This window comes from Struthio camelus, chromosome 17, assembly GCF_040807025.1.
Source record: "Struthio camelus isolate bStrCam1 chromosome 17, bStrCam1.hap1, whole genome shotgun sequence".
NCBI lineage: Eukaryota > Metazoa > Chordata > Aves > Struthioniformes > Struthionidae > Struthio > Struthio camelus.
The window spans coordinates 9,408,252-9,432,273 of NC_090958.1; the positions used below are offsets into that span (position 1 = coordinate 9,408,252).

Consider the following 24,022-nt stretch of genomic DNA (forward strand, 5'->3'; position numbering starts at 1 on the left):
CCGACAGGCGCTAAGAAAGCTCATTTTCAGGCCCTGACTTCGAGGTTGTCGGGTTTCAAAGGACACAGCAGTTTTCCAGGGCAAATTCTAACCTGGCTTGTGCCACGTCGCACCGGAAGAAACTTGGGTTTGTCTTAATAACCAGCCTTAATTGCTTACTGATAAGAAAAAACAAAGTCAGGCTGATGTTTTATTTGGCTTTCAAATAAAAGAGAGGTGTACAAGAACAGGAGTATCCTTGCCCGGCTCATGGGAGCTTACAGCTCCAGCCCAACAAGATTTTTCTACTGTGATTCCAGTCATCAGCAAGACATACACTTCCTTCACTCCTAGAAAACAATCCCAAGTTACTCCTATCTTTAGGCTACCCTTCCAAACATCCATCTCCTCCAGCTGCTTCCCAGTTCTCTCTTCACCCCATCCTTACTTCATTCTACTCCAGTCAAGTATTGGTAATATGAAGTATATTTATTTTGTAAAGAAAACATACACTAGCAAGCATGCCCCAGAGCTGGGCACTTTCTGTTGAGTATCTCAGAGGGTATTTGGAGGCTGCAGCTACACAGCAGTAAGACACTCTTAACAGCTCCAAGCCTTGTGGCAGGGGCAGCTAAAAATATCAGTGGCATGAGTGAGACATATTTACAGCTTGCGCTGACACTAGTAGAGTCCAGTAATATTCATGCAGTATGTAACCTGGGACAGCGTAGACTGCGTTAACACTAACCTAACACTTAATAATATCTACTATTACCACTGGGACTGAACATAGAAAGCACAAGGAGACAAAGAAAAAAGCACAAGACTAGTACCGAAACTCCCCTCATCACCATCTCTACCCCTGTACCCAAGAATCTTTAAAGGACATTGAATGTTTTAAAAAATATATACAGTATTTATTTAAAAGTTACAGTCACTGCAGCCTACAAAAGCTCTTCAAACAGTAGTCTACTATAGGTACTGTATAGGCTCTTCTGCATTTGCAGATACAGTTGCTTGTACAGCAAGGCAGAAACGTTAGTTGTCCCAGTTTAGAGGCAGGAAGGGCACAGCCCTCACCTTTGGTGACTGGCAGTTCCATCAGGCCTGCGCTCAAGAACTGTGGAAGGCTCTTCTGTTCATTGATGGAAGTTTTACAGATGCCAGCAGGACATGATGTCAAGTATGATGTCAAATGTCAAGTTCTCCTCAAGGCTTTTCAAGGCTTTTTTTTTTTTTTTTTGAAAGCCAGCAACTGAATTCTGTTCCCACTGACCTTGAAATGGGAACGAGGCCCATAACAGCAGACTTAACGTGATAAAATTGAGGATCCAATCATTCAGCTCAGGAATCATGTCTCATTGTTACGGTGCTGTGTAGAACTGATGCTACACTGGGTAGGTCATGGACTGTGCCATGGAACATGACCTCCTCTGTTTGCGTTCATTCAGGCTCGTCTCTGGGCTCGTTCATCCTGCACAAAATGAAAGTCGAGGAGGTGACTGAAGATGCTGTCTCAGGGTCACAGAGAGGGAGTTCAAGCAGCAATGGGAGGATTTAATAATCATTTCTGCCTGTCCCACTTCTCTAACACTCCTGATCTGCAACTCAAAATCATTAGATTTTTCAGGGACAGACCTTCAAGCTTAGCTTTTGATTCAGGAGTCCCCAAAATAGAGAGCAGAGCACTGACCAAATTAATGCAGCACAAACAGTCTATCACAGATCCCTAGTCTACACATCAGTTAAGTCAAATGACATCCTGCTTCTGCCTGAAAGCTTTCAACCTTCTCACTGGTATTTAAGGGATGGTCAGCAGAAAATGCTTTCCTGTCTTGGAAAAGCCAACTTCTAGTTATCACGGTTATAAATTACAATCTTAAAACTCTGTAACGGCAAAAAGCTTAATCTCTGCATTTGTCTGCATCCCTCCAGGTAGCTGCCAAAATCCTAGCTCCAGAGGTAAAGAGAACGGCAGAACAGAAAGCAGAACATAAGTACTGCCTACTTTCCTTTTAATTGGAGGACCTCTTTCTCTCTTCCCTACCCTTTACAAGTACTTTGCAATGATACACCTAAAATACTGCCTTTGCACTGAAATGGAAATATCTCGGTTAAAGAAAAGGATCGTGGACACAATTACTTGTGTTGATCATGGGTAGCAATGAACCATATAAGTTGCAATTTGATTTTCTTTCTTGCCTGTTGCAATTACCTTGACCATTTTCTCAAGCTTAGACAGAGCTTCCTCATATTGCTGCACCAATGGCTTTAATAACTTGCCCTTCACCAAGTGCTGCTTTATGTCTGTGATGCCGGCATCCTTCAACATCCGCAGAAACCTACGTTCCTGCACAACAAAACAAACGCAGAGGAAGAGGTGAGGTAAGGACTGGGTCTCTCATCTCCTATGAAGGAGAGTCACCACCAGCTAGAAAATGAGCACATTTCTGAACATGCTACCCAGTTGGGAAATTACTGAATAGAAAGTTGCAACCAAGTACAAAGCTCAGCTGACTGCAGAAGATGGAAGGTGGTATGAACCCTATCTTCCTCACACTCCTCCCTGCTTCCTTTCAGAATGAATCCCTCACCAATGACATACCTGAATTCTAAGGACCATGCTGAAAGCTAAGCCTGCTTTTCCTGCACGAGCTGTTCTTCCAACTCTGAAATCAGAAAAATGAGCATCAAGTCAGTTTAGCCATGTAGTCACTCCCATTATCAACCCCCAAGGCCCTCCAAATTCTCCAGACTTAGAGAACTCAGAATCAGAGCTTTTGAGATTAGTGCAGCAGGACTAGCCATATATTACAAAGGATGAACTCTTCTAAGACTCATTCGTGGCTGCTGAGCCTTTCCAGTTTTCTGAGCATCTTGAAACCCAATTCTTGACACGGTCCAGGAAAATATTTCTAGCTCCTGTAAAATGTATTCTATGTAATAGGGTGCTGGTCCCCTATTCCAGTACTGTCTTACTCTGGTTAAAAAAAAAGTCAGAGCTAAAACCCCTTTACGTGCATAATACCTATGCCAAACATTTCAAAGAAGTCAACCAAGTTCACACCCACTCCTTTTGTTGCTGGCTATCTTACCGGTGAATGTATGTCCTGATGAACTGAGGTGTATCATAGTTTATTACACAATTCACTCCTTTAATGTCAATTCCTCGAGCAGTGGCATCTGTGCTGATTAACCTGGTTTTAAATGTATATATAGTTATTTTCAAGTAACATCTTCTGCACTACAGATTCTAAATACAAGTGAATACAGGGCTACTCTTGCTCATCTCTGTTCAAACTAGCCAGCCAGCCTCTGACTGCTGAGCACAGCAATAACATTTTAAGTCACTCCTCAGCGTCACTGACAGCATTAGCCATATGCAGATCTCTGAGCACCATTCTAGGCTACTCATCCGCTCTTGTATATGAAAAGCTACTGGCTGTTTCCGGGTTCCCCAAGCATGGAACACTGATCCTGACAGCTCCCACCATATGGGAGGCTACAAACCCATAAACCATCTGAACACTCCTTAAAAGCACTGATCACAGACACCAAGGTGTGAAAACCCAGCAGCTCAGGAAGAATTTCAGAAAACTGAACCACAGGAAGTTCCACCTAAACCTGAGAAAAAACTTCTTCACTGTGAGGGTGACAGAGCATTGGAACAGGTTGCCCAGAGAGGTAGTGGAGTCTCCTTCCCTGGAGATATTCAAAACCCGTCTGGATGTGATCCTGGGCAATATGCTCTAGGTGACCCTGCTTGAGCAGGGAGGTTGGACTAGATGATCTCCAGAGGCCCCTTCCAACCTAAACAATTCTGTGATTCTGTAATTTAAACACAACTTTTGAACAAAAAGAAATCTTAAAAAAAAAAAAAGCGTACCTTCTTCTCAGAGACATTCCACAGTTGGAACCCCCTACAGTTACCCAATTCACAAAGCAAGTCAGGTACATGGACGGAAACAAAATTTTGATTGCCAGTCCGATCAGGAGTTTCTTTGGGAGGAAGCACTAATGCTACATGCAGTTCTGGCAGTAACCTTTGTTCTCTTCCAATAAACACCAGATCCCAACCCACATACACTAAAACTAAGTTTTTCAGAACTGCATGTATTTTGGGCAGCAATATGAACAGGCAGTTATTTCTATTGCTTGTTATAAAATAACACATGTAAACACAGATTACAGCTAGTTTAAAACAGGCCAGATTACATGTAGGAGTCAACACAATTCAGAAGTTGCAAGCTCAAGTCTCCCACCTATTTCATAACTCAGCTGCTGTGTGCTCCATTTTGCAGGGGAGCCTGCTTAACTGTGTTCTTGGTTCTAATATGCTTTTCACACTGGCAGTAGCCTATGTCAGAAGACAAGCAAAAAACTCATTTAAGATGCTCACAATTGTATTTTTCCTTGTTCAAATTCCTTCATGGTTTTATGTCTCTCATTTGGAGGCAACCGAGAAGAAAATTCAGCCACAGTGACTCCACCAAAGGCTTGAATCAGCAGGAACAATCTGCAGGTTAAGTGAGACAGAAACTGTCACTTTGTTACTCAACTTAGTAGCATTATCTGATGGATAGGTACTGTAGCCATTTCATTAATATATTCACCTGTGAGAAGCCTCCTTTGAGTTGGTAAAACACAACACCCGGGTAAATTTCATTTTCAGCATGAAATGCAAGAGGAGCAAGGGCTTGGAATTCAGGTCACAAGGCACATAACATTGCTGTAAAGGACAGGGAAGAAATTCAAAGACAAAAACTACTTCTTGCCAAGGCTATCTTCCCCGAAACCTATTATCTGCCCAAGACTTACACAGTCTTGAAGATTTTGCTATGGACAAATAGCAACAAAACCAGACCCCACACTGTCATCTCCTTTAGAACAAGTCACAGCTAGGGACCGGGAAGACACGCGGAGCAGGAGACCTGTGCTCTAATGTTTGCACTGTTGTCTATGGCAAGTAACAACATGCACTGCCTCGTCTTCAAAAGCAAACGTGACCTGTATTCACAGGCTTTGAGAAGCATGTTGGTACACAGACTTTGAGATGGACCTCTGAGAAGTGCTAATACGTTATTTTTACTTTCTACCTCCGTTCCCTTTTGCTAATGAATCTAATTCCACATGAACAGAGTTTACATAAAAAAAATTCCAGTCCTAATCGTATGAACACTGAGTAATGAGGCAACAACAGATGAGCAGGTCATACCTGCTCCCAAAAATGCTTTCCCTGAGCTCCTCTGTAATACAAGGGATCATAAGGAAGACATTTTTGGGATTAAAAACTCAACTTTTTCGGGAGCTGACCTAGATACTCCAGACTTCATCTAGCCTTCAAATACACTTTATTCAAGCACTTTTTTTTTTTTTTTTTTTTGGACCAGCCATGAAGGGAAGTCATTTTCTTGGTTGCAAAAGAATCAATGTCATACCGACAGCCCCTCAGGGAGCGTGTATTTCTCTTCAGTGTCCTGTTCAGTCTCTGCTCCATCTCTGAGTAATTTTTTCTCAGAATAGACAGATGTGAAGAGGCGAGGCTGGAATAAGCCCAGCTGCTGCAATTTCTCTGGGTCCTGGGTCAGTGTGGCTGAAAATAGCAGCTTCTGTAAGGGTATCTGAGGATGGCAGGAGCTGAAATAAATAAAACACAGGAAGTGAGCTTTGGGGACAGAGCAAAGGAATTCCTCCACAAGTGCTTTCAGATGATGTTACGAGGGAAGCAATTATCTCTTTTTGAAGCTCTTTTCCTGGCCCTCGGCCTTTCCTGTAGCTCCCTTTCCACCCTTGTTTTATGGTGGAGTTCACAGATAGATCTGATCAGCACTCTGAACTCAGCCGCACAACTGCGTCCCTTGCCCCAACACACATCCTTGCCTCCTAGTCACCCCTGTCCTCATCCTAGCTCCCTCCTTAGTCACCTTAGACCTGCTCTCAGCTTCCTACTCTAGATGATCCAGCTGTATATATCGTGCCCGCTGCGACACATCTCTGCCATGCTGCACGGAAACAGCAGCTGTAGATAAAGAGCGTTCCTTCAGATCTATTACTCAGCTTGTCAGAGGGGAACTGCTACAGTTAACTGTGAAAATAAGTCACAGACTTGCAATATTTTTGCATTCATTTGATGCTGCTCTAATCTAGCTAAGGAAAACTCAGAAAATACAATACTCGATACTTGGATTTCATGCTAAAAGAGGTCCTTTAGAATCAGTTGTTCACTGCCTGCTTTTTCAAGCTATGGAAAAGTAGCTGCCTTACTTTAGCATACGTTTCCCTGAGTAAGCAGGCTTTGAGAGGGCCTGTGGTGGTGTACTATGGCATCTAGACGCTGGTGTCTGTTTTACCAGTTCAAAGAGTGCATTTTGCAACTCACCTGGCTGCTGTTACAGGCCCTGGTTTGATCCTCTGAAAAAGCACGTGGGAGCCAGAGTCATTTTCTGCTTGGAACGCAGCTCTGACAACTTGATTCAGCCAATTCTGGTGCATGTCATCAATCATACGGTCAGCTTCATCTATGATCTGAATTCACAAGGACAAAATACACGACTTGTTAAATACTGTCTGGAACTACAGAGCTTTTATTTTCCTTCCATAACAAATGAGCCAGAACATGTTGCCTGAAAAACAGGCTGGAGAAACAAATCCATATAAAGCAACTGTAATCTCTGTGCTTTATGGAACCTTCTAGTCAACAAAATTACCTTTTCCCCTTTCTTCCTCAAATAAGGGCAGAAATCTCATTTTCTGCCCCAAAACTGAATTTTGCCTTCATTTTGGTTGCTTGGTAACAAACCCAGCACTCAAACTACACACAAATTCCTTTGCACTTCAATCCAATCCATGCCTTTGAGTAAGAGAAAAAACTCCAGATTCTCAGCAACTGTGCGTGTCTCTGTACGGATTCCAGTATGTTCATAAACTACTATAGTCTGATAATTTACCCCATTTTTGGGGGTTTTGACTGATGAGGTTTTACTGTGGGTTTGCGTTTGCACAAGAAAAGAGAAAAGAGGAAGTAGGAGGACACCTGGGTGTCAGGAATCTGAACAAAACACTTCATCTCAAGACAGCTGCCTGAGCAATCTGGAGCACGCACCAAGATCATACAGCAGTTCCAACAGAGATGTATGCACGTATTGTACAAGTACAAAGCAGGAATTACGAACCTAACGGACCTTGCACTGAGATGGCAGACCCGTGGAGCTGACTCACCAGGAAGCGAAGCTGTGTCAGGCTGAACCCTGGGGTCTGGCTAATATGATCTGCGAGCCGCCCAGGTGTAGCCACAATAATATCAGCCAGGCTGCAGTAGCCTGTCACTCTGAAAGAAGAAACAGCCCATCAGTAAGTTCTTCCCTGTAGTGTAAGCCATGTAACAGAGATCCTTGGTCAGCAGACCTTAAGATTTCTCCTATTATTCTCTTAACTGAGAAATAATAAAATTCAAATATACCATTTACCTTGAAGAGAATGCAAAGGCAGTGCTGGAGACTAAACTCCATTCTCAATTACACTACTTCAGAAAGGAATGCTCCTCAGTTATCAAATAAAATTTAATTGCAGCAAAATCCCATCTTCCCAAATATTACCAAGCAGATGGTAATAGGGCTCTCCTTGCAGCAGGGGATTTTTATGGGTAAATTTTATTCAAGAATATCTAAGTCTGAGCTCTGTCCTCTGATAAGACAGTTTTTTGGGGACAAAGGTTAGAAATCTGTTAGTACTTTACAAGACCAAGGCAATAAAAAGAAATCAATGCCGGGCATCTCACGACACGGGCCGTTCTAATTATTGACCTATTTTAACTGGTGAACAGGTAAACTTCTAGCAGGTAATTCTTTTCCTCTTTACAGGCATGCTGCTTATACAATAATATCTATTTCTAAGAGAGCAGCCATCCGTACCTCTGATCATAAGGTCAATGTTTACATTCTACTTGGCTGGTGGAAACCCCAAGAAATCTAATAAAACATAACAAGCACAAAAAGGGACAGTGGCGTGCACTCTGACAAAGACAAAACCACCAGTGTTTAGCATAAACCTATCATCCAACCTCATTATTCCGTGAGTGTGATGCAATAGCTTATATTTTGATCTCTGTTTACTAAGATTAACTATTTAACAGACAAACTCTAAAACCTTATCTAAAGACCATTTTACCTACTTTTTCTGGACAAGCATCTCCTGCTCCTTTGCAAAAGATTTCTGGCCAGTAACCGAAACGACCTTCAGACCTGTACCATCAGTGTATATGTTGAACACTTTACTCACCTGCAAAGAAGAGATGGGGTTTCTTAGCCACAATCAGTTAAAGTAACGCTTTCCATTATGCTAATAACATCAAACCCATTGACAGGGTCTTCAGCCTACTTCACAGAATAGCCAAAGCATTTATTGCACCAGACTTTCCCTCAGCCCCGTTCTGCTCAGGGAGAAGGGGAAGAGGCACATACCTGTTGTGCCAATTCTTTCGTGGGCAGAACAACCAGAGCTCGTACTTGGCAAACCACTCGATCTAGCAGAGCCTGCCAAAACAAAGGCCAAATGAGACCCTGAGAGCAGTGGGGAGGGAAGAGGATTCTCATATCTCAGCTACTGAGGAGATGGGCTTGACGCATCCTCCTGGAATTTCATGTTTCTCCACTGTATTCCCCTCCATCCTCCCAACCCTTCACATTGCCTTTTGTCTGGGAAAAGGAGCAGGATGCAGAGATGAACGGGACACGTACAGCTTCCTCAGGTAGCTCTGAGCTAAAATTTGATGTTTTATGTCCATAAATTCCTTGGCTTTTTGAACTACTTCTGAAGGCTTCCCAAATTTTACTGTGAAACAAACACAACTTAGCCCTTTTCCCAACAGACATTCACTGTGGGTAAACTCACCTGTACTACAGGTATGACAAAAGACAGGGTTTTACCACTGCCAGTAGGTGCTGAGACGCAAATGTCTTTGGGGCGGTATCCTCCCCGCCCCATCAAATACCCGTTGGATGCACTCTGTAGAATAGCAGGGATCACCTCTGCCTGAACTGGAGAGGGGGAGAAAAAAAAAAACAGGGGAAATAAACATTAACTACAGAAGTTAATGAACTGGGCTAAAAATCAGTCTATCCAAAAAAGCAGAGTCGCATACAATGAATCTGTTTCCATGTCTGCTACGTGGCTAGGAAGAGAAAAAGGGATCAAAATAGAGAAGAGACTATCTGGTTTTACCTGGTTCTTCTTCATTCACGTGAGCTTAACACTAAATATAGAGATTTCCCTACCCAATAATTCAGCCATTTCTAGCGCTCAACTTGCACGTTAGCAATGTCAAACATTGTTTTATACCCATATCTGTCTTATTGCCCTCATGTTCAGGTGGCACTAGACAGATTTAAAACGTAAGTATTTGTCTGCAAGTATCCTTTCCCTGGAGCATTGCCGCATGTTTAAACACGGAATAGGCAACATGGCAACAGAGCCTCACTTGCCAAGGAGCTAAATGCTCAAGTCCTATGAGCTTCAGCAGCATTACGGTATTCATTTCCCTGTAGGAGAGTATACCAGTAGCGAAGCAAACACAGTCCAGTAAGAACAGTCCATGACTGTCTCCCATTAACCCTCTCCTCTGCCTGTGACAAACCCTGACAGACTGCAGAACCTTGGTTTATCTACGAGGTTTAGCAGTCAGGGGCCCTAGCTCAGTGACAAGGTCATGCTCAGTGAAGCATACAACATACGAGTTCAGTGGACACCATCTTTACAAGAGAGAGCACAATGCTGCTTGACAGTCTATAACCGAATGCCATAAGCTGAACCTGATCTGTGGGGAAAGCTGCTATTGGCAACCAGTTAAGACACCCCACAATTAAATTAACAGTGGCATTTACAATAATACATTATGTAACAGTACACTTTAAAAAGACACATGCATTGGCTTGCCACTGTAACCTCCATGAGTCTGATAGCGTAAGGCTGTGGGCTCAGGGCTGCCACTCTGACCTGCTGCTGAAGGCAGGAGAACCCACTACCTCTCCCTTCTGTCCCACTGCTTCCTCTCCTCACCTCCGCTTCCAGCTTTGCTTTCTACATGTTTAGGTGCTGGCACTTACTGTTCCTGTATGCAAAACAGGTAACATAACAAAAAATCAGCTTGCTTTTTTTTTTTTTTTGGCTTGGATAGTTTTCTCCTGTTTCAATGAGTTAAGCAGGTTCCCACTGTGGTCCAATTGCAAGCAGAGATGGTGCAAGGTAAGGAAATAAAGCACATGCCTGGGAGCAAAGGAGAAAAAATAGAGAACGCGAGTAAGACCTCCCTCTTTGGCAGCTACAAGCTATTATTTCAAGTCACTAACTTATCGAGCTGCATTTAAGACTAGTTAACTGATTTCAATTACTCAGCCCAGGTAAGGCTATGAGAGTGAAGGATTAGAACTGGTGTGATTAGATTAACGCCTCAAACTTGCTTTCGTCCTGTGTTTTACCTCCCTAGGTACATGAAACATACAGGTTATAGAAAATGATACACAGACTAGAAGACTAATGTAAGTCAACTTCGAAAAAGACAAGGGTGCTATTAAGGTACCTGGAAAAAAGGACTCTATTCCATTCATTTGCAGCTTCTTCAACAGCTTGGGATGAATTCCTGGGACATCTCTGATTGGAACTAGATTCTCTTTGATACGTTTTTGCACTAGTTTGGGTTGAGCAAGCCACTGTGGTAAGAAGGGCTGAACCTGAGGTGGGAGGAAAGGAAGTAACAAAGTGCTTTTGCTGTCAAACAGGCAATACAGTATATAAAATAAGATGGTAAGATGCCTCTTCCTTCCTAGCCATCATTAAAGTTCAGTGAAGCTAGTTACCTTCTGCACCAGCCTTCTTTCATAGTCTCCAAGAACTACCAAACTAGAGGGTGGTGGATTTGCCTCCTCCTCCAAGGCTGCTATGGACAGCTCCTCCTTTTTGCTTTGGTTTCCTTCAGCTTTTTCACTTTGCTCTTTCCTCCTTGTTTCAGTTCCTTCAGTGTCCTCATCCTCCTTCTTCCTTTTAGCTGATTTACTTCTAAGGTTACTTCTGTTCTCCTGTTGCTCAGCGACGTCTTGAGAATCTGGAACTTGGGTAATGGAAACATAAAGCTAAAATCAGAACGTATTACAGAAAAGGGACGATGGGAACACATGTCACAATACAGGACTTAACCAACCACCTGTGAGCTCATCTTGCTTCCTAAATCTAAGCACAAGAGCTAAATGTTGTTTTGGTGGCATTAAGACAACTGAAGACAGAATTGACTTACTTCCCTCCTTCTCTTACACTACACTGGTTCCAAAAGTTCATAATAAGTGGCTTTCTACTATAACAAGAACTACTTTAGGAACATATTAAACAGATGAAAACAAAGTTTACCATCAGCTAAATTAAGCAAATTACTCAAAAGGCAACACATCTCTGCTTCTCTGTCGAGAAGCACCCACCACAAAGCACCAAGGTCCTACAATTTCAGTTTATCAGTACCTGCCTCAGTCCTTTCTTGAGACGCTTTTGATTTTTTTCTATTTTGTTTCTTCTTCTTCGGTGGAGTACTGCCATCTGCTGCCTCCTCAGTATCTGCCCTTTCTTCAGAAGGGCTGCATCTCTGGTGTTTCTTTAGCTTTTGCCCTTCTGCACAGCAATCCTCTTTGCTCTCCCCCTTCCTCTTTCTTTTTGCTCCCTTAGCTTCATTCTCAGAGTCAAACTCAGAGTCCTTGGCTCTGACGTTTTCACTGAGCTTATTTTCTTCTTCCTCCTGCTTCAACCCCTCAGGAGACAGGAGCGCCTGCTGCTGCTTCCTCAGCTGCCGGGCTCTGGCCTGCTCTCGCAGCCGCTCCAGCAGCACCCGGGACCGATCCTCCCTGTCATCCTCTTCCTCAGCGGCGTATCTGCAAAATTCAAGGAAAATGAAAAAACAAACCCCTTCTCAAGCACAGCCGGCAGCGGCCCGGGCGAGGCCCCACCGGCCAGGCACCCTTGTGCAAGCCGGGGCCGCCCCCCCCGGGGGCCGGCAGGAGGCCCCGCGTTCCCGCTCCCCGGTACCTGTTGATGCAGAAGAGCGCCATGGCCGCGCCGCACCGCCCGGGCGCGCCGCGATGGCGTCACCGGCCCCGCGCCGCGGCCGAAGGATCCAGAAGGCGCCGGGGGGGGGGCGGGGCGCGCGCGCCGCCTGCCGGCCCAGGGGGGAGAGGAGAGGGCGGCGCATGCGCACGAGTGGCTAACGGCCGGCGGCGGCGGGCGGGAAGGGGCCGGGAGAGGAGGACGCTGAGGGGGAAACGAGTTCCGCGGCCGTCGCCCCTGCCCGGCAGCCATCCCGTGGGCACGGCCGGCAGAGCGGGGCCCGGCCCCGGGGCGCCAAGGCTCAGGCCTCGCCGCGGCTGCCTCAGCCCTCAGAGCTGCTGCGCGGCCCTTCCCAGCGCGCTGCCTGCCTGAAGGTGGCCAGCACAGGTGGCAGCGTTTCTACTCCCTGTGTGAAAGGGGATCCTTCCCTTGCCCTGGCACGCTCCAGGCAGTCAGAGGAACGGCTCCCTGAAGCAGCAGGCACAGGGCTGGCCCTAGGACTGTTCCCACCATATGGGTGGAAGACATAGACAAGGACACAAAGGACGCCCAACGCCAGCCAGAGCAACAAGAAGCCCTGAAGGCACCTACAGCCTCTGGATCCCAGGAGCATGGAAGTCACCGGAGTGCCTGGGAGGGCATCTCCCACTCAAGACTGTGCAATGAAATACCGGGTCTTAGAAATGAGGAAAACGAACAAACATCCCAGGTTCCTTTTGTTTTACCAACCAGAATGAAACAGATGTCACAGATCACCGAGCTCCATCCCAGTAAAGCTCACACCAGACAGCTTCCTTCTAAATCTTTATTTGTTTTCTACATAGAGAAAACAGAGGAATGTTGAAGCAGCAATATGTGAACACACTAGCAAGGAGCCACCAATCTGTGAGAGTGCACAAAATGCAACACGGGGCCGTTTGTGCGGAGGTCTCTGCTAATTGGCAGGAGAAGGACAGGTCCAGGAATATCCTCTTTGGTCAGATGAGAGAGCTTTACGCAAAAGTGGAACCGTTCCAGCCCACATTGGCAGCATTCATGTCAAAGTAGTTGATGTACACCCTGCAGAAAAGGCATAAGAATACAAAAAACAGTGACACTATTAAACCATCTATTTTGGATAGTGCTTGGGATAAGATAATTGGGGTGAGGGACAACACTTCCTGTTCCCTTAGAGAAGCAATTTCAAGCTTTTTTGGCTGGTATTTTTGCTGAAATCTAGCTAACTTCTTTTGACAGAGCCTCCAACAGTCAAGATTCTCTGTACTGCCAAAAACTGCACTTTCTGTTTTAAATAGAAAGTCTATATATTCAGACACCAGAGAGCTGTTGGTTAGTAGTAGTCACGAATTTGAGGAGATCAAAACCTTTGGTTTCAGAGTGCTGCAATCTTTCACAAACGTTAAACAGACGGGCAGTTTCTCATAAATGTCAAGCAGGCCCTCAAGGCTGGCTCTGCAGTTCTTCCTTCCAATCCCAGAATATAAGTGGCAGCAGGTTCTTCCTGTCCTTCACCACAGCACGCAGATACTCTCCTATGGCTCTGCCAGTCAGTGAAGGAGCTGTTCACAAGCTGCTAGCTAGTTTCTCGTTTGTCTGTCTTTCAGCTCCCGCCTATTACCATTCCTCCTTTGTGCTCTTAGTCCCCCATTATGAGAGGACAAGACATCATACCTCAAAGGCAAAAAACATGCTGCTTCTCCCTACTCCAACATCAAGAAGCCATTTAATAGAGAATTCTCAAAGGAAAGATGTAGGCATCAGACTCTTAACTCCACATGAAAAAATACCACGCGATCACTGTGTATTTTTTCAAACACAGACTTGTGCTAGCTTTTTATTCTTTTTAAATGAGGTTTTCAAAGCAGTTTTAGAGAGACGGAGAAACAAGGTTAGCATCACCTTCCAGCCTTACCTGTCTGCAGATACATGCAAGTGCTTGGAGATCAGATCGCACAAGAGCTTGGTGTAAGTCTTGTTCTGCTGCCCTCCTATTTTGCCAATGCTGTAAAGACTGCAGAGAGCGCAGGGATCAGTGGAGCCCCCGAAGGACATCATTTGATCAGGTATGATGTGCACGGCTATGTACTGTGACAAGGGAACAAAGAGTTAGAGGACAACTCACTTCCTTCTCTGATGCATATTTCCTTTAAGTACTATAACAGTGTTATGCACTGTACACTTGCGTACCATTCTGATAGCACCAGACTGAGGCCCAGCAGCTAGCAAGGCACTGCCCCATCTCCTGTGAGGCTCCGAAGCAGCATAATTGCTGAGAATAACTAAATCCTAAGGGCTAACTGCACAGCCCCATAGCTGCCTGGTGCAAAGCCCCACCAAGAGTTACAGCCAGTACAGCCCACGTGGGCCACACGTCAGTGCATCCTGCAGGCATCCCCCCAGAGCCTGGCTCTGGGGCTTGGGAACGAGGGTTGTTGTTTGTGTGAAGCTACAAGCAACGCAGGTATTCCTGCCTGCCATAGCGCTGGTACTGCATGGAGCAACGAGCATGCAGCTGGAGAACAAGGCCTTTAAAACGATATTTACACCGCAGGATCCACTCCCACAGTTATCCCTGATTTAGCTACTGGGCCTGTCTAAAAACCTTTCTAGAATTCAGCCATATCTGGCTTTGATTTCTTAGGCGGCAGCAATCTGGTGTATGTGAGCCCAGGATAAGGTAGAGTAGCTTGGAGGGAGGAAGCAGCCCGGTGGAGAGCTCAGATATCTGCTACTTCGCTTTGCCAGTGACTCACAGGCTTTGCAGATACTAGTCCCTTCCCTCAAATATGCAGGGAGCAACTCCATGGCTAAAATCCCACAAACGTGGGTAAGTTTCTGGTATTTTAGTTATTTTAGCAGCTGATCTTTCTATAAGTTAGGCTACTGAACAAAGCGATCAGGACACGACCGGCCTCGCCAAGGCCGCGCGATGGCGGGCGGGAGGAGGACCGCAGCACGGCGGGAGAGGAGGGAGCAGCGCCCCGCGGCGTCCCGCTGCCTCGGCCCCGCCGCCCAGGGGAGCGGAGGACGGAGGCCCCCGCGGGGCAGCCGGGGAGGGCTTTCGGCAGGGCCCGCCGCTCCCGGCGGCTGCGGCCGCTCCGCTCGCCCCCGAAGCGCCGCGGCTGGCCGCGAACACGGGAGCGGCCCCGCGGCCGCCGCGCACGTGCGCGCCGCGCTCCCGCGGGGCGCCGAGCCCGGCCCGCGCCGCGCCCGGCGGCACCGCTCCCGCGGGGCCCCGACCCGCCGGCCCCCCTCACCTGCGCGGGCTTGCCCGTGGCCTTGGCCAGCTGCTGGGTGAGCTCGCCCAGCAGGCTCTCGGGCACGGCGTCCCTGCAGACGTTGGTGTAAATGGCGAACATGGGCATGGTGGCGGCGGCGAGGGGCAGCGGGGCTAGCGGCAGCGCAGTGGAGCGGATTGGGGCGGCGGGGCTGGCGGCAGCGCAGTGGAGCGGGGCGGCGGCGGCGCCTTTCAGTACGCGCAGGGCCGGCCTTAAAGGGGCCGAGCCCCGGCGAGGAGGTGGGGGGAGGCGGCCGCCTCCCTGGCAAAGCTACCACCCTTACCGGGTCTTGCGATTTCCAGCCGCGCACGGCTCTAGCCAGGACTCTCCCCCCTCCCCGCCTTTATTCGTTTGCTTTGAAGCCTGTACTGTTGAGCCTTTTTTTTTTGGCGACGTGTTATAGGCTGCTTACTGGAATTGAATCCTTGCTGCGCTGGGCGATTCGTACGTAACCTGCTCCACCTGGCATGCGTGCATGTGCTAGTAGCCGGGTAGGCGCTCGCACTGACTCTCGCAGGATCAAGACCAAAGGGAGATACAGTCCCTTACTCCGAAGGGAATTTTTTTCTTTTGCGAAATAAAGGCACATTTGTGCATTTTTTTTAACAGCGTCCATGGCTTTGCTACGTAAGCAGAATTTGGTCTGACTTGCTGGCCCTTTAATTATTCTCCAGGGTTTTTCAATCGAATTGAAAGTGATCTATTTGCCCTCAGTGCCCTGGTTTTCATATCGTGCTTTTTTACCAGAAAAAAAGCAGAAGTGATTTTTTTTTTGACTTAGAGATGAAACGGTGTGAGTCTATTCAGAGGTGAAAGGCAGCTTGAGAGATGAGCCTTCTGCTGGGTTGTGTGATCCGATGCACGTAGGCTGCAGAGGGCATGACTCCCCACTCTGCCTGTTACGCTGCCATGACTACAGCAGCAGCTTTCTGTGCTGCACTGGTTGGAATGACTCACAGGAAGTCTCCAAAGAGAATCAGGCCCAGAGCCGTCTCCACACAGACATTTTTAGATATGTGAATCAAGCACATGGTAGATTTTAGCAAAGTCCCAGTGTTCTGCTGCTGCTGGAAAACTTGAAAACACATACTCCTGAACAAAAGAATAGGACGGCAGTGTACGGCAATGCTTCGGAGTGGCACAGGCTAAAACAGAATTAACCGGAGTGGAACACTTATTTTCTTAGTAATTAACAGTGCCATTAAGAACTGAAAATGTTTCCTTCCTCTGATGTCTTCAACCCCCTGCCATTGCATGTCACTTCTTCCTCCCACCTTCCTCTTTTCTGCCTCCCAGGTTTGCTGCATGGAGGTGGTGTGGAGGTGGTGTGGCATTCAGGCAGCGCAGGGGGAAATGCTGGAGCACAATGGGACCACTGGTGTGTTTGCTCCATGGCCTGGCTGTCCCAGAGTGGCAGACCCTGGCTGTGCTGTTCACACAGTGGAGAGACACCTGCAGTTTCTTTCTCTCTTAGCCCCTGAGACTAAGGGAGAAGCAATGCACGTATCTTCATGGCTTCCATAGGTGCATTTTTACAAATTAACCAAGTACAGCTGTGCATGTGTGCACCCCTCTGTGGAGTGGTTGCTGCACACTCACATGCCACATTCATAATGTTTTCTGGATGCACAGCATCTGTTTTAGAGCACAACTGGTTGCAGTTCAAATAGGAACAACAAAGGAACATGTCTAAGACAAAGTAACTGAAAAGCTCAAATGTTTTGCAGAAATGCCTCACCAACCTGTACTCTATATTTAAGAGCCAAAGGCAGATGGAGCTTTTACATATCCTATTGGCAAGCATAGGGCAGGACTGTTAGCAGCTATAGGAAGTCTTAATTGCACTTGTACCCTAGGGTACCTTAGGAATATATACATTTCAAGGTTTGGATGCTCTGGGAATAAGTCGGAGAGTAACTCTGAATGCATCCATCATAGAAAGGCTTCAGAAGAGGTACAGGGCAGGCAGAAGACTTTCCCGAAGACTGACTGTAAACGGCAGGGCTGGAGCATTAATTGGTTGCAGTTTTACTTTACCCGAGTGTATCACAGTCAACAAATACAGCAGAGAGCCACTGGACAGGGAAGAGCCAGGAGAGTGTCAAAGAAACACTGATAATGTGACTCCAAGATGAAAAACAGGTAGAAGTCTTTTGAGTGATGGCTCTATTAAGAGAGCAAACTGATTTCTCTGCCAGGGAAATGCCTCCTCCTGGGGAGGTCCTGCTGTGTTTAGGGGCTTTGTAACCATTCTTCATGGGTGATTCTGCCAAAAGAATACCTGCCTCGTGTCATACCTTCTTTCCTCAATGGACACGACTCTACAAGTCTTTAAATGGAAGCAAACAATATTTGCTAAGACATACTGTATTTATATCCTAATTAGGATTAGCATTACTTTTGTCTGTGCTGCTTTGAGTCACCGAAACAGCTTTCAGTTGCTATCCCAACAAGTGTTTTTTTGCAGGTTGAGATGCAGGCTTGGTATTTAAAAACTGACTGCAAACGAAAGATGTGATTGCAACAAAATAGGAATGCTTACAATAGAGCTCAGAATAGGGGCAAGATTGGGTTTATGATATGCCTAATTTTCAGAGATGCAGGAAACATCTGTATTCAGTCTCTCTTTTTTACTTTAAAGACAAATGATCTTATATGACCCAGTGCTCTAATGATACATGTTTATATGGAAATTTTCCTTTCATAATTAATTCATCACTGTAACCTCTGAGAATGGCTCACTGCACCTGTCCCTCATTTTGAGCTGTGCTCTAGCGTTCGTTGTCACTGCAAGTTGTTCAATGGATGAAAAGGGGAGGGCAGAACAGTGGTTTTTTCCACTTACTCTCTCCCCGTTCTGATTCCCTGGCAGACTCTTTCAGTAGAAGTGAAGTTTTTCTGCTAAGCAGCTAAGTGTCCAGGGACACTCTAGCGTCAGATCTAGGGAGAATCTGCACTACAATCCTACCCTTTTGTTTAAAGGGCAATCCTGTCTTTCCTGTTTTGAAGGAAGGCCCATACACCATATCTGGTAATCACATCTATTGAATTAGATTTAAAATGTACTCTGAAATCAGGTCAAGATAGTTCTATTTAAACTTGACCAGGCTGCCCAGCATGAACAGGGAAAAGGCATACCTACATGGAGCATTAATCTTCACATAGAAGACTAAACTATTAAAAAAAAAAATCTGTTGAGAGTATTTTGAGAAAGCACCTTCCCATCCCAACCACAGGCCTTTACTGAACAAAAAGAGGGTCTCAATCACAAGGCTCCTGATGGATTTTTACTTTTATCGAGGCAGCAGATAGGACATTAAAGCAGCAGTGAGTAGCAGGTACTAAGGTACCACTAGCTCTTACATGTGTACCAAGTGCAGATAATATGACTAGAACTGCAGCGTTCAGAAACTATGGTGAAGATTCAAAAATTAGCTGTTAGCACCTGAGGGCACCTCAAGCAAAGGTGGTGGTGTTCCAGCCTACGTTGCCAGCATTGATCTCAAAGAAGCTGACATAGATTCTGAAAGGAAAGATAGGTGCTGTTAACTGTGGCTGCTGAGAACAGAGCGCTGCAGCCTCGCCAGGGCTCCTGCTGCAGAACACACACAGTTACGCTGTAGGCCGTCTCCCAGAGCTGTATGCTTCCCTGGACTGCACTATGTCTGAGTGAGGTTTCCTTTTGCGGATTCTGGCAGGTATTTGCCAGTGCCCCTCCCCACCTTTAATACCTTGTCTACTTCTGTTCTGGAGTTCTTATATTATTCTCCTCCCTCTTGTTTTAAGTTGATCTCAGGACCCTGTATTTTAACTAAAGTGACAAAGTCACTTTGGTACAGATTGGCATACATCCAGAAAGAGCAATAGAACGCTCCTATTTAAGTGGAACTTCCATAGCATACCTCCACCCACACCCGAGAGGCAGCATGAAAATGTTGATACATGTAGCTCACGTTATCAATTTAATAAAGTCAAATTATTGTGTCTGTACCTGGACTTGCATTTTACCTGTGTATGTATAAGATCTATGGGTTCATAGAATGCCCGAGTCCTTCATCATTATAACCAAGATAAAGGTCTTACAGCTTTTCAGCATCGAAGCTAATGCAGTTATTCCTTTCTTCCTTTTGATTTGAGACTTACTCTATTGACTTGGCCTTTAGCATCTTCAAGCAGATTGGCATTAGAAGAACACCAAAGGACAAGTTTGGCATTAATAGCTTCAACATCTTTTGAAAGCCATGTCAGACAAATTGCTGCATGAGTTTACCTGTCAGCTGGTATTTTCAGCTGTTTGTTCATCAGGTCGCATAGCAACTTGGAATAGACCTTGTTCCCCTGGTCTCCTATCTTGCCAATGCTGTAGAGAAAGCACATAGCACAGGGCCCGTGCAGCCTCCAAATGACATCACCTGATCAGGAGAGATCTGTATTGCTACATACTGTTGGAAGAAAGAAGAAAAATTTATCTTCAGTTGTCAAGCTAAGAAAAATTTTTGAAAGTCCCAGAACTGCAGTGAGAATAGGTATATACCTATCATTTAGGCTTTTGAAATTCTCTCCTGTATGAACTTCATTGCATTCCTAGACCTCCTGAACATTTTCCTGCAAATCACTGAGATGAGAATGTATAACGCACCACCACTGACGTTTCCACGATATTCCTTTTGGGGATGGGCGCTGCTATCACAGCTTTCATCTGTTGTGGAATGGCTGTTCTCCAGCCATAAATAAAAGGACTAACCAAGTACAGTCCCATGCACTTAGGGATGCTTTTTACCACTTACTAAAATGCAAGTGAAAGCCTTATTTCAATCTGGTTCTTACTAAGCAACTCTGCAGCACAGACCCTTCCCTGCCTGCTGCTGTCTCTGTGGATTTTTTTTTTTTCCTCCATACTTTGCTTGGGATGTCCAAGGCTTTTCATATAACTACACAGATTTGCAGTTCACTCAAAATGAAATTCCTGCCTGTGCTAAGGTCTGGTACAAAGACATCACACTATTTAATCTTGGGAGGCCAAGTTCCTAATAGTTCTGGGGGGAAAACACTGCACTTTGTGTGCTGGGCTGTGCCTCTGTAGGCTTGAGTGAGTCTCTCTGGCTGGTGGGCAGTAGATACTCTCTTCTCCTTTTGTATCCCCAAAAGGCACGAAGCCTAGGACAAAACCGATGCACAGTCTTGAGTTCTCTGTTGAAGTAGACCCTGCTGAAACATTCCAAGTAGGGCAGGAGGCATGCATAGAAATCTTCTCCAGAGGAGGGAAACAAATGCATACTGCTTGCAAATATTGCTGATCTTCCAGCAAAGACTGAGCACTGTAGATCAGTGTGTAAGCTAGCACGTTGCAGTTAAAAAGGGGGTGGTGGTGGTGTCTGGATGCCCTGCCAGGTACACTGCTGGAAGGAGGATACTTGCAGTATTCTTTTCTGCAAGTAGAATAAGAATTTTGGATAGTAAGCTGAAGTGCTTCCAGAGCTTGCTGACCTGCAATACACTGAGGACCTTCTCCAAGCCACAGTGCTCCCTGGGAAGAGCCAGTGCCAGCAGCCGTTTTCAGTCACACAGCTCCCACCCTGCATTCCGCAGAGATTTTACGCCTCACTGGCTCCGGCTGCAGTCTTCTCTGCTGAGGTAAATGCGAGCTGACATAGCCAAGGTCTAGATCAACATCCCTCTCATTAAACAAAACACAGCCTAATCCTGCTTTTGTCCTTGATGGCAGGAAAAATAGGAGAATGTATCTATGTTAATATTAATGAACAGCCTGCAGTTTTCCCTGCCACTAATACAGAATGTCAGATCCACACACAGGGGAATACAGGAATCAGTTCCTTTGGCATCCATCTGCCTTCTGTTCTGTTCTTACCCACGTTTATTAGCAGCGCATCATTAGAACTCAGCAGCGGTTAACCCTCTTGCTAAAACAAACTAGCCTGAGTACCAGGAGTTGTCTGGCTAATTAACCTTGGCTATCATTCACAGCTTGTTTGGGTGCAGCGTGCATCTGATCGCAGCAATACAGGATGAACAGAGATCCTGCTGAGGTACCGCTTGCTCAGCCCTGTTCTCTGGCTGCACACCCTGTGCTGTCAGCTAGCTTTAGGCCAAACGTAGGTATACAAGTTGTAGGCACAATTGTAGGCCTTCAATACTTAGGCTGATTTTAAATAATAACCTGCTTCTGGAGTAGGTGTTTAATCACCACTTTTTTCTCCTTAGAGCAGTTTGAAAGTTTGTTGAAACAGTTTTTCTAGTACAAAAAGCTGTTTGATTTTAAGAAACCCCATACACAAACAAACAAAAAAACCCACACAGGATTTTTCCAAATGGTACCATTTCCTGTGAAAGGAAAGCTCTGCATTCCAACCCACTCTAATCCTTTCCCTCTTTGTGTTATAACTAAGAGACTCTCCCTTTCCCATTGCCTCCTTTGTCACGAAGGGCTTGCATGTCCTCTCCAAAAATCCCTTTGTTGTTCCCTGTATGTCTCCAAGTCCCCTAACATATCCCTTCCACACTGCTGCACAAACCTGTTCCAGCTGCATCCCCGCCCTGGCCTCTAGCTTCCTATTCAAGAACCACCAGCTGGCAAACCCTCCCCTCACCCCCCCGCCCCCCCACCAGTAAACACTTGTTGGCTATATCGATAAAACCTTTGATTTTTGTAGAAGGGCACAAGCCTGTAATGCAGAACTTGACTGGAGGTGACTGAAGTTTTAAAAACTTCCCTCCAAGATCTAACTGAAATCTTGCTTTAAATTAAGCTGACTGCTTCTTACTCCAGGGATGAAGGGGAAAAAAATTCCAGGCCTCTCCATGACAGCCTCCTGAGCATCTCCTCTCAGTCTTCTCTTTTCTAGACTAGAGAAAAGATTTCTTAGGCCTTGCATGTTATGTTCATTTCTATAGTGTTTGTTTGTTTGTTTGTTTCTGGTGCATCTCGAATCTGCCTACCTCTTCCTTGAAGTAGAGCGCCTGAGGATGGCTGGAGGACATTTGCTGAGGCATCTTGTTCTACCTTCTGCACAACACAGGATAAATTCTCCTACTCCCAAGCACTGTGTTGATTTTTTAGTGTTGTAATCCATAATAGCTCACCAGATTCTTTACTCTTTAAATAATTATTCTTTGTCTTCAGTGCAGTTTGTTTTTTTCCCCTTAAGTGCAGTACTTAAGGATCAACTACTGAATTAGAACTTCCTGACTTGAGAAGATATCTCCAGTTGTCTTCTTGAATTCTAACCCTGCCCCTGCATATACAAGCTATTGTCGTATGCACGTTTCAGTCCATTGACCAAGTCATTAACCCAAATGTTGGCCAGATCTGAGCACAAGACAGACTCCTCTGGGACTGTTTGAAACTTCCCCAATTTTGACAAAACTATGCTAGTGGTTTCATAGCTATTTTCCTCTTACCATTTATAAGAGGTTCAGAAGTTTGTTCTAGTATCTCCTAGTTATCCTGCTAGATTTTTAAGGTTGGGTCTGTTTTTGCCCTTCCTCACACCTCAGGGCAATTCCACTTGTAGCAGTTATTAAACATTTGCTAAGAGTTCAGAGACTTCTGTTGCTGTCTGAACTAGTCTAGGACAACTGTCATTTGAGGATGCTTTGTTTCCATGAAGAAAGAAGATCTGCTCAGGAACTTCAGGTAACTCAATAGGTAGAGAAAGGATTCTCAGGGCTCCTCAGGAGATCCTTCTGTAGATGCCAAAACTTTATTCTTTCTACAGCATCAAAATATCATTCCCAAAGTAGGACAAGAAACTTTTTCTTGAAGTGCTCATTTACTAGTGAATACATAGAAAGGGTACTTCACCGGGCTACTAATAGTCGACAGCCAATTGCTGCTGTAGTGACTGAGAAGTAGCTTACATTATAAAGCTTACAGCTCTGTAGAGAGGTTTTTTAACATGTTTTTCATATTCATCAACAGCTTTCAGTAAACAATTGATACAACTCCTAGTGGCCTTTCAGGATTAATTAATAGAACCCTTACAAGACCTTTGGGAATGATAGTTGTTTCAAAGTGGTATTTCAACACTTTACCTCAGAAGTGTGCAGTCACGGGTTTTAGCAGGTAACAACATCTACAGTTTGGTAATGAAACAAGCAGGTAGTTTTTACTCTAGTATTTTGACCACGAGTAATAGGACATTGCACAAAGGTATTTTTGCTAGATCTGAAATAAGCTCTTCCTCAGACTTAATTACTAGGCTACAGATAATGTGGTGGGAGATAATGAATGTGTATTCAGCAGTCCTAGACAAGTAAGCTACAGAGTGAGGATTGCTTTTCAGGCAGCTAGATTCTTGAGAGGTACTAAATGTCTTGACACAGGCCTACATCAAATACAATCACGTACCAAGCTATTTCAAATACATTAAGTAATTTAAGATCTCAGTGCAGCTAATTTACAAGAAAACAAGCATCTGACATGTTTGTACAAAGAGAAGATTCAAAGTACTAGTGAGTCAATAGGTGCATTAGTTTAGATAGGATATCATGGAAAAATAGCTCACAGCATAGGCCCAACTGACTATTAAAAGAGAAAATATTCAAGCACCCAGAGCTACCTGTGCTGGCTTGCCCATTGCTTTTGATAGGTGCTGAGTCAGCTCTCCTGTGAAAGATTCTGGAACTTTCTCCTTGCTTGAATTTGTGTTAACAATGAATTTAGGCAT

The 24,022-nt window shown here is 45.4% G+C and overlaps 2 protein-coding genes and 1 pseudogene across 2 annotated transcripts; all 3 read right to left on the reverse strand.

The window, feature by feature from the left end:
* Positions 1-872: 872 nt before the first annotated feature.
* Positions 873-12,130, reverse strand: DDX51 (DEAD-box helicase 51). Its single transcript, XM_068911037.1, has 16 exons — positions 12,040-12,130; positions 11,482-11,885; positions 10,830-11,080; positions 10,553-10,703; positions 8,869-9,014; positions 8,439-8,510; positions 8,150-8,256; positions 7,198-7,306; positions 6,359-6,504; positions 5,418-5,616; positions 4,593-4,708; positions 4,379-4,495; positions 3,075-3,176; positions 2,585-2,648; positions 2,195-2,329; positions 873-1,453 (listed from the first exon to the last, which is right to left on the reverse strand). Exons 1-16 carry the CDS (start codon positions 12,060-12,062, stop codon positions 1,427-1,429), a joined length of 2,169 nt encoding a protein of 722 aa, XP_068767138.1. The 5' UTR covers positions 12,063-12,130; the 3' UTR covers positions 873-1,426.
* Positions 12,131-12,848: 718 nt separating this feature from the next.
* On the reverse strand, positions 12,849-15,766 carry LOC104152234 (macrophage migration inhibitory factor). The gene is made up of 3 exons (XM_068910704.1): positions 15,315-15,766; positions 13,970-14,142; positions 12,849-13,116 (listed from the first exon to the last, which is right to left on the reverse strand). The coding sequence occupies exons 1-3, from the start codon at positions 15,420-15,422 to the stop codon at positions 13,050-13,052; spliced, it is 348 nt and encodes a 115-aa protein (XP_068766805.1). The 5' UTR covers positions 15,423-15,766; the 3' UTR covers positions 12,849-13,049.
* A 2,838-nt stretch (positions 15,767-18,604) lies between these two features.
* On the reverse strand, positions 18,605-24,022 carry LOC104152168 (macrophage migration inhibitory factor-like; annotated as a pseudogene).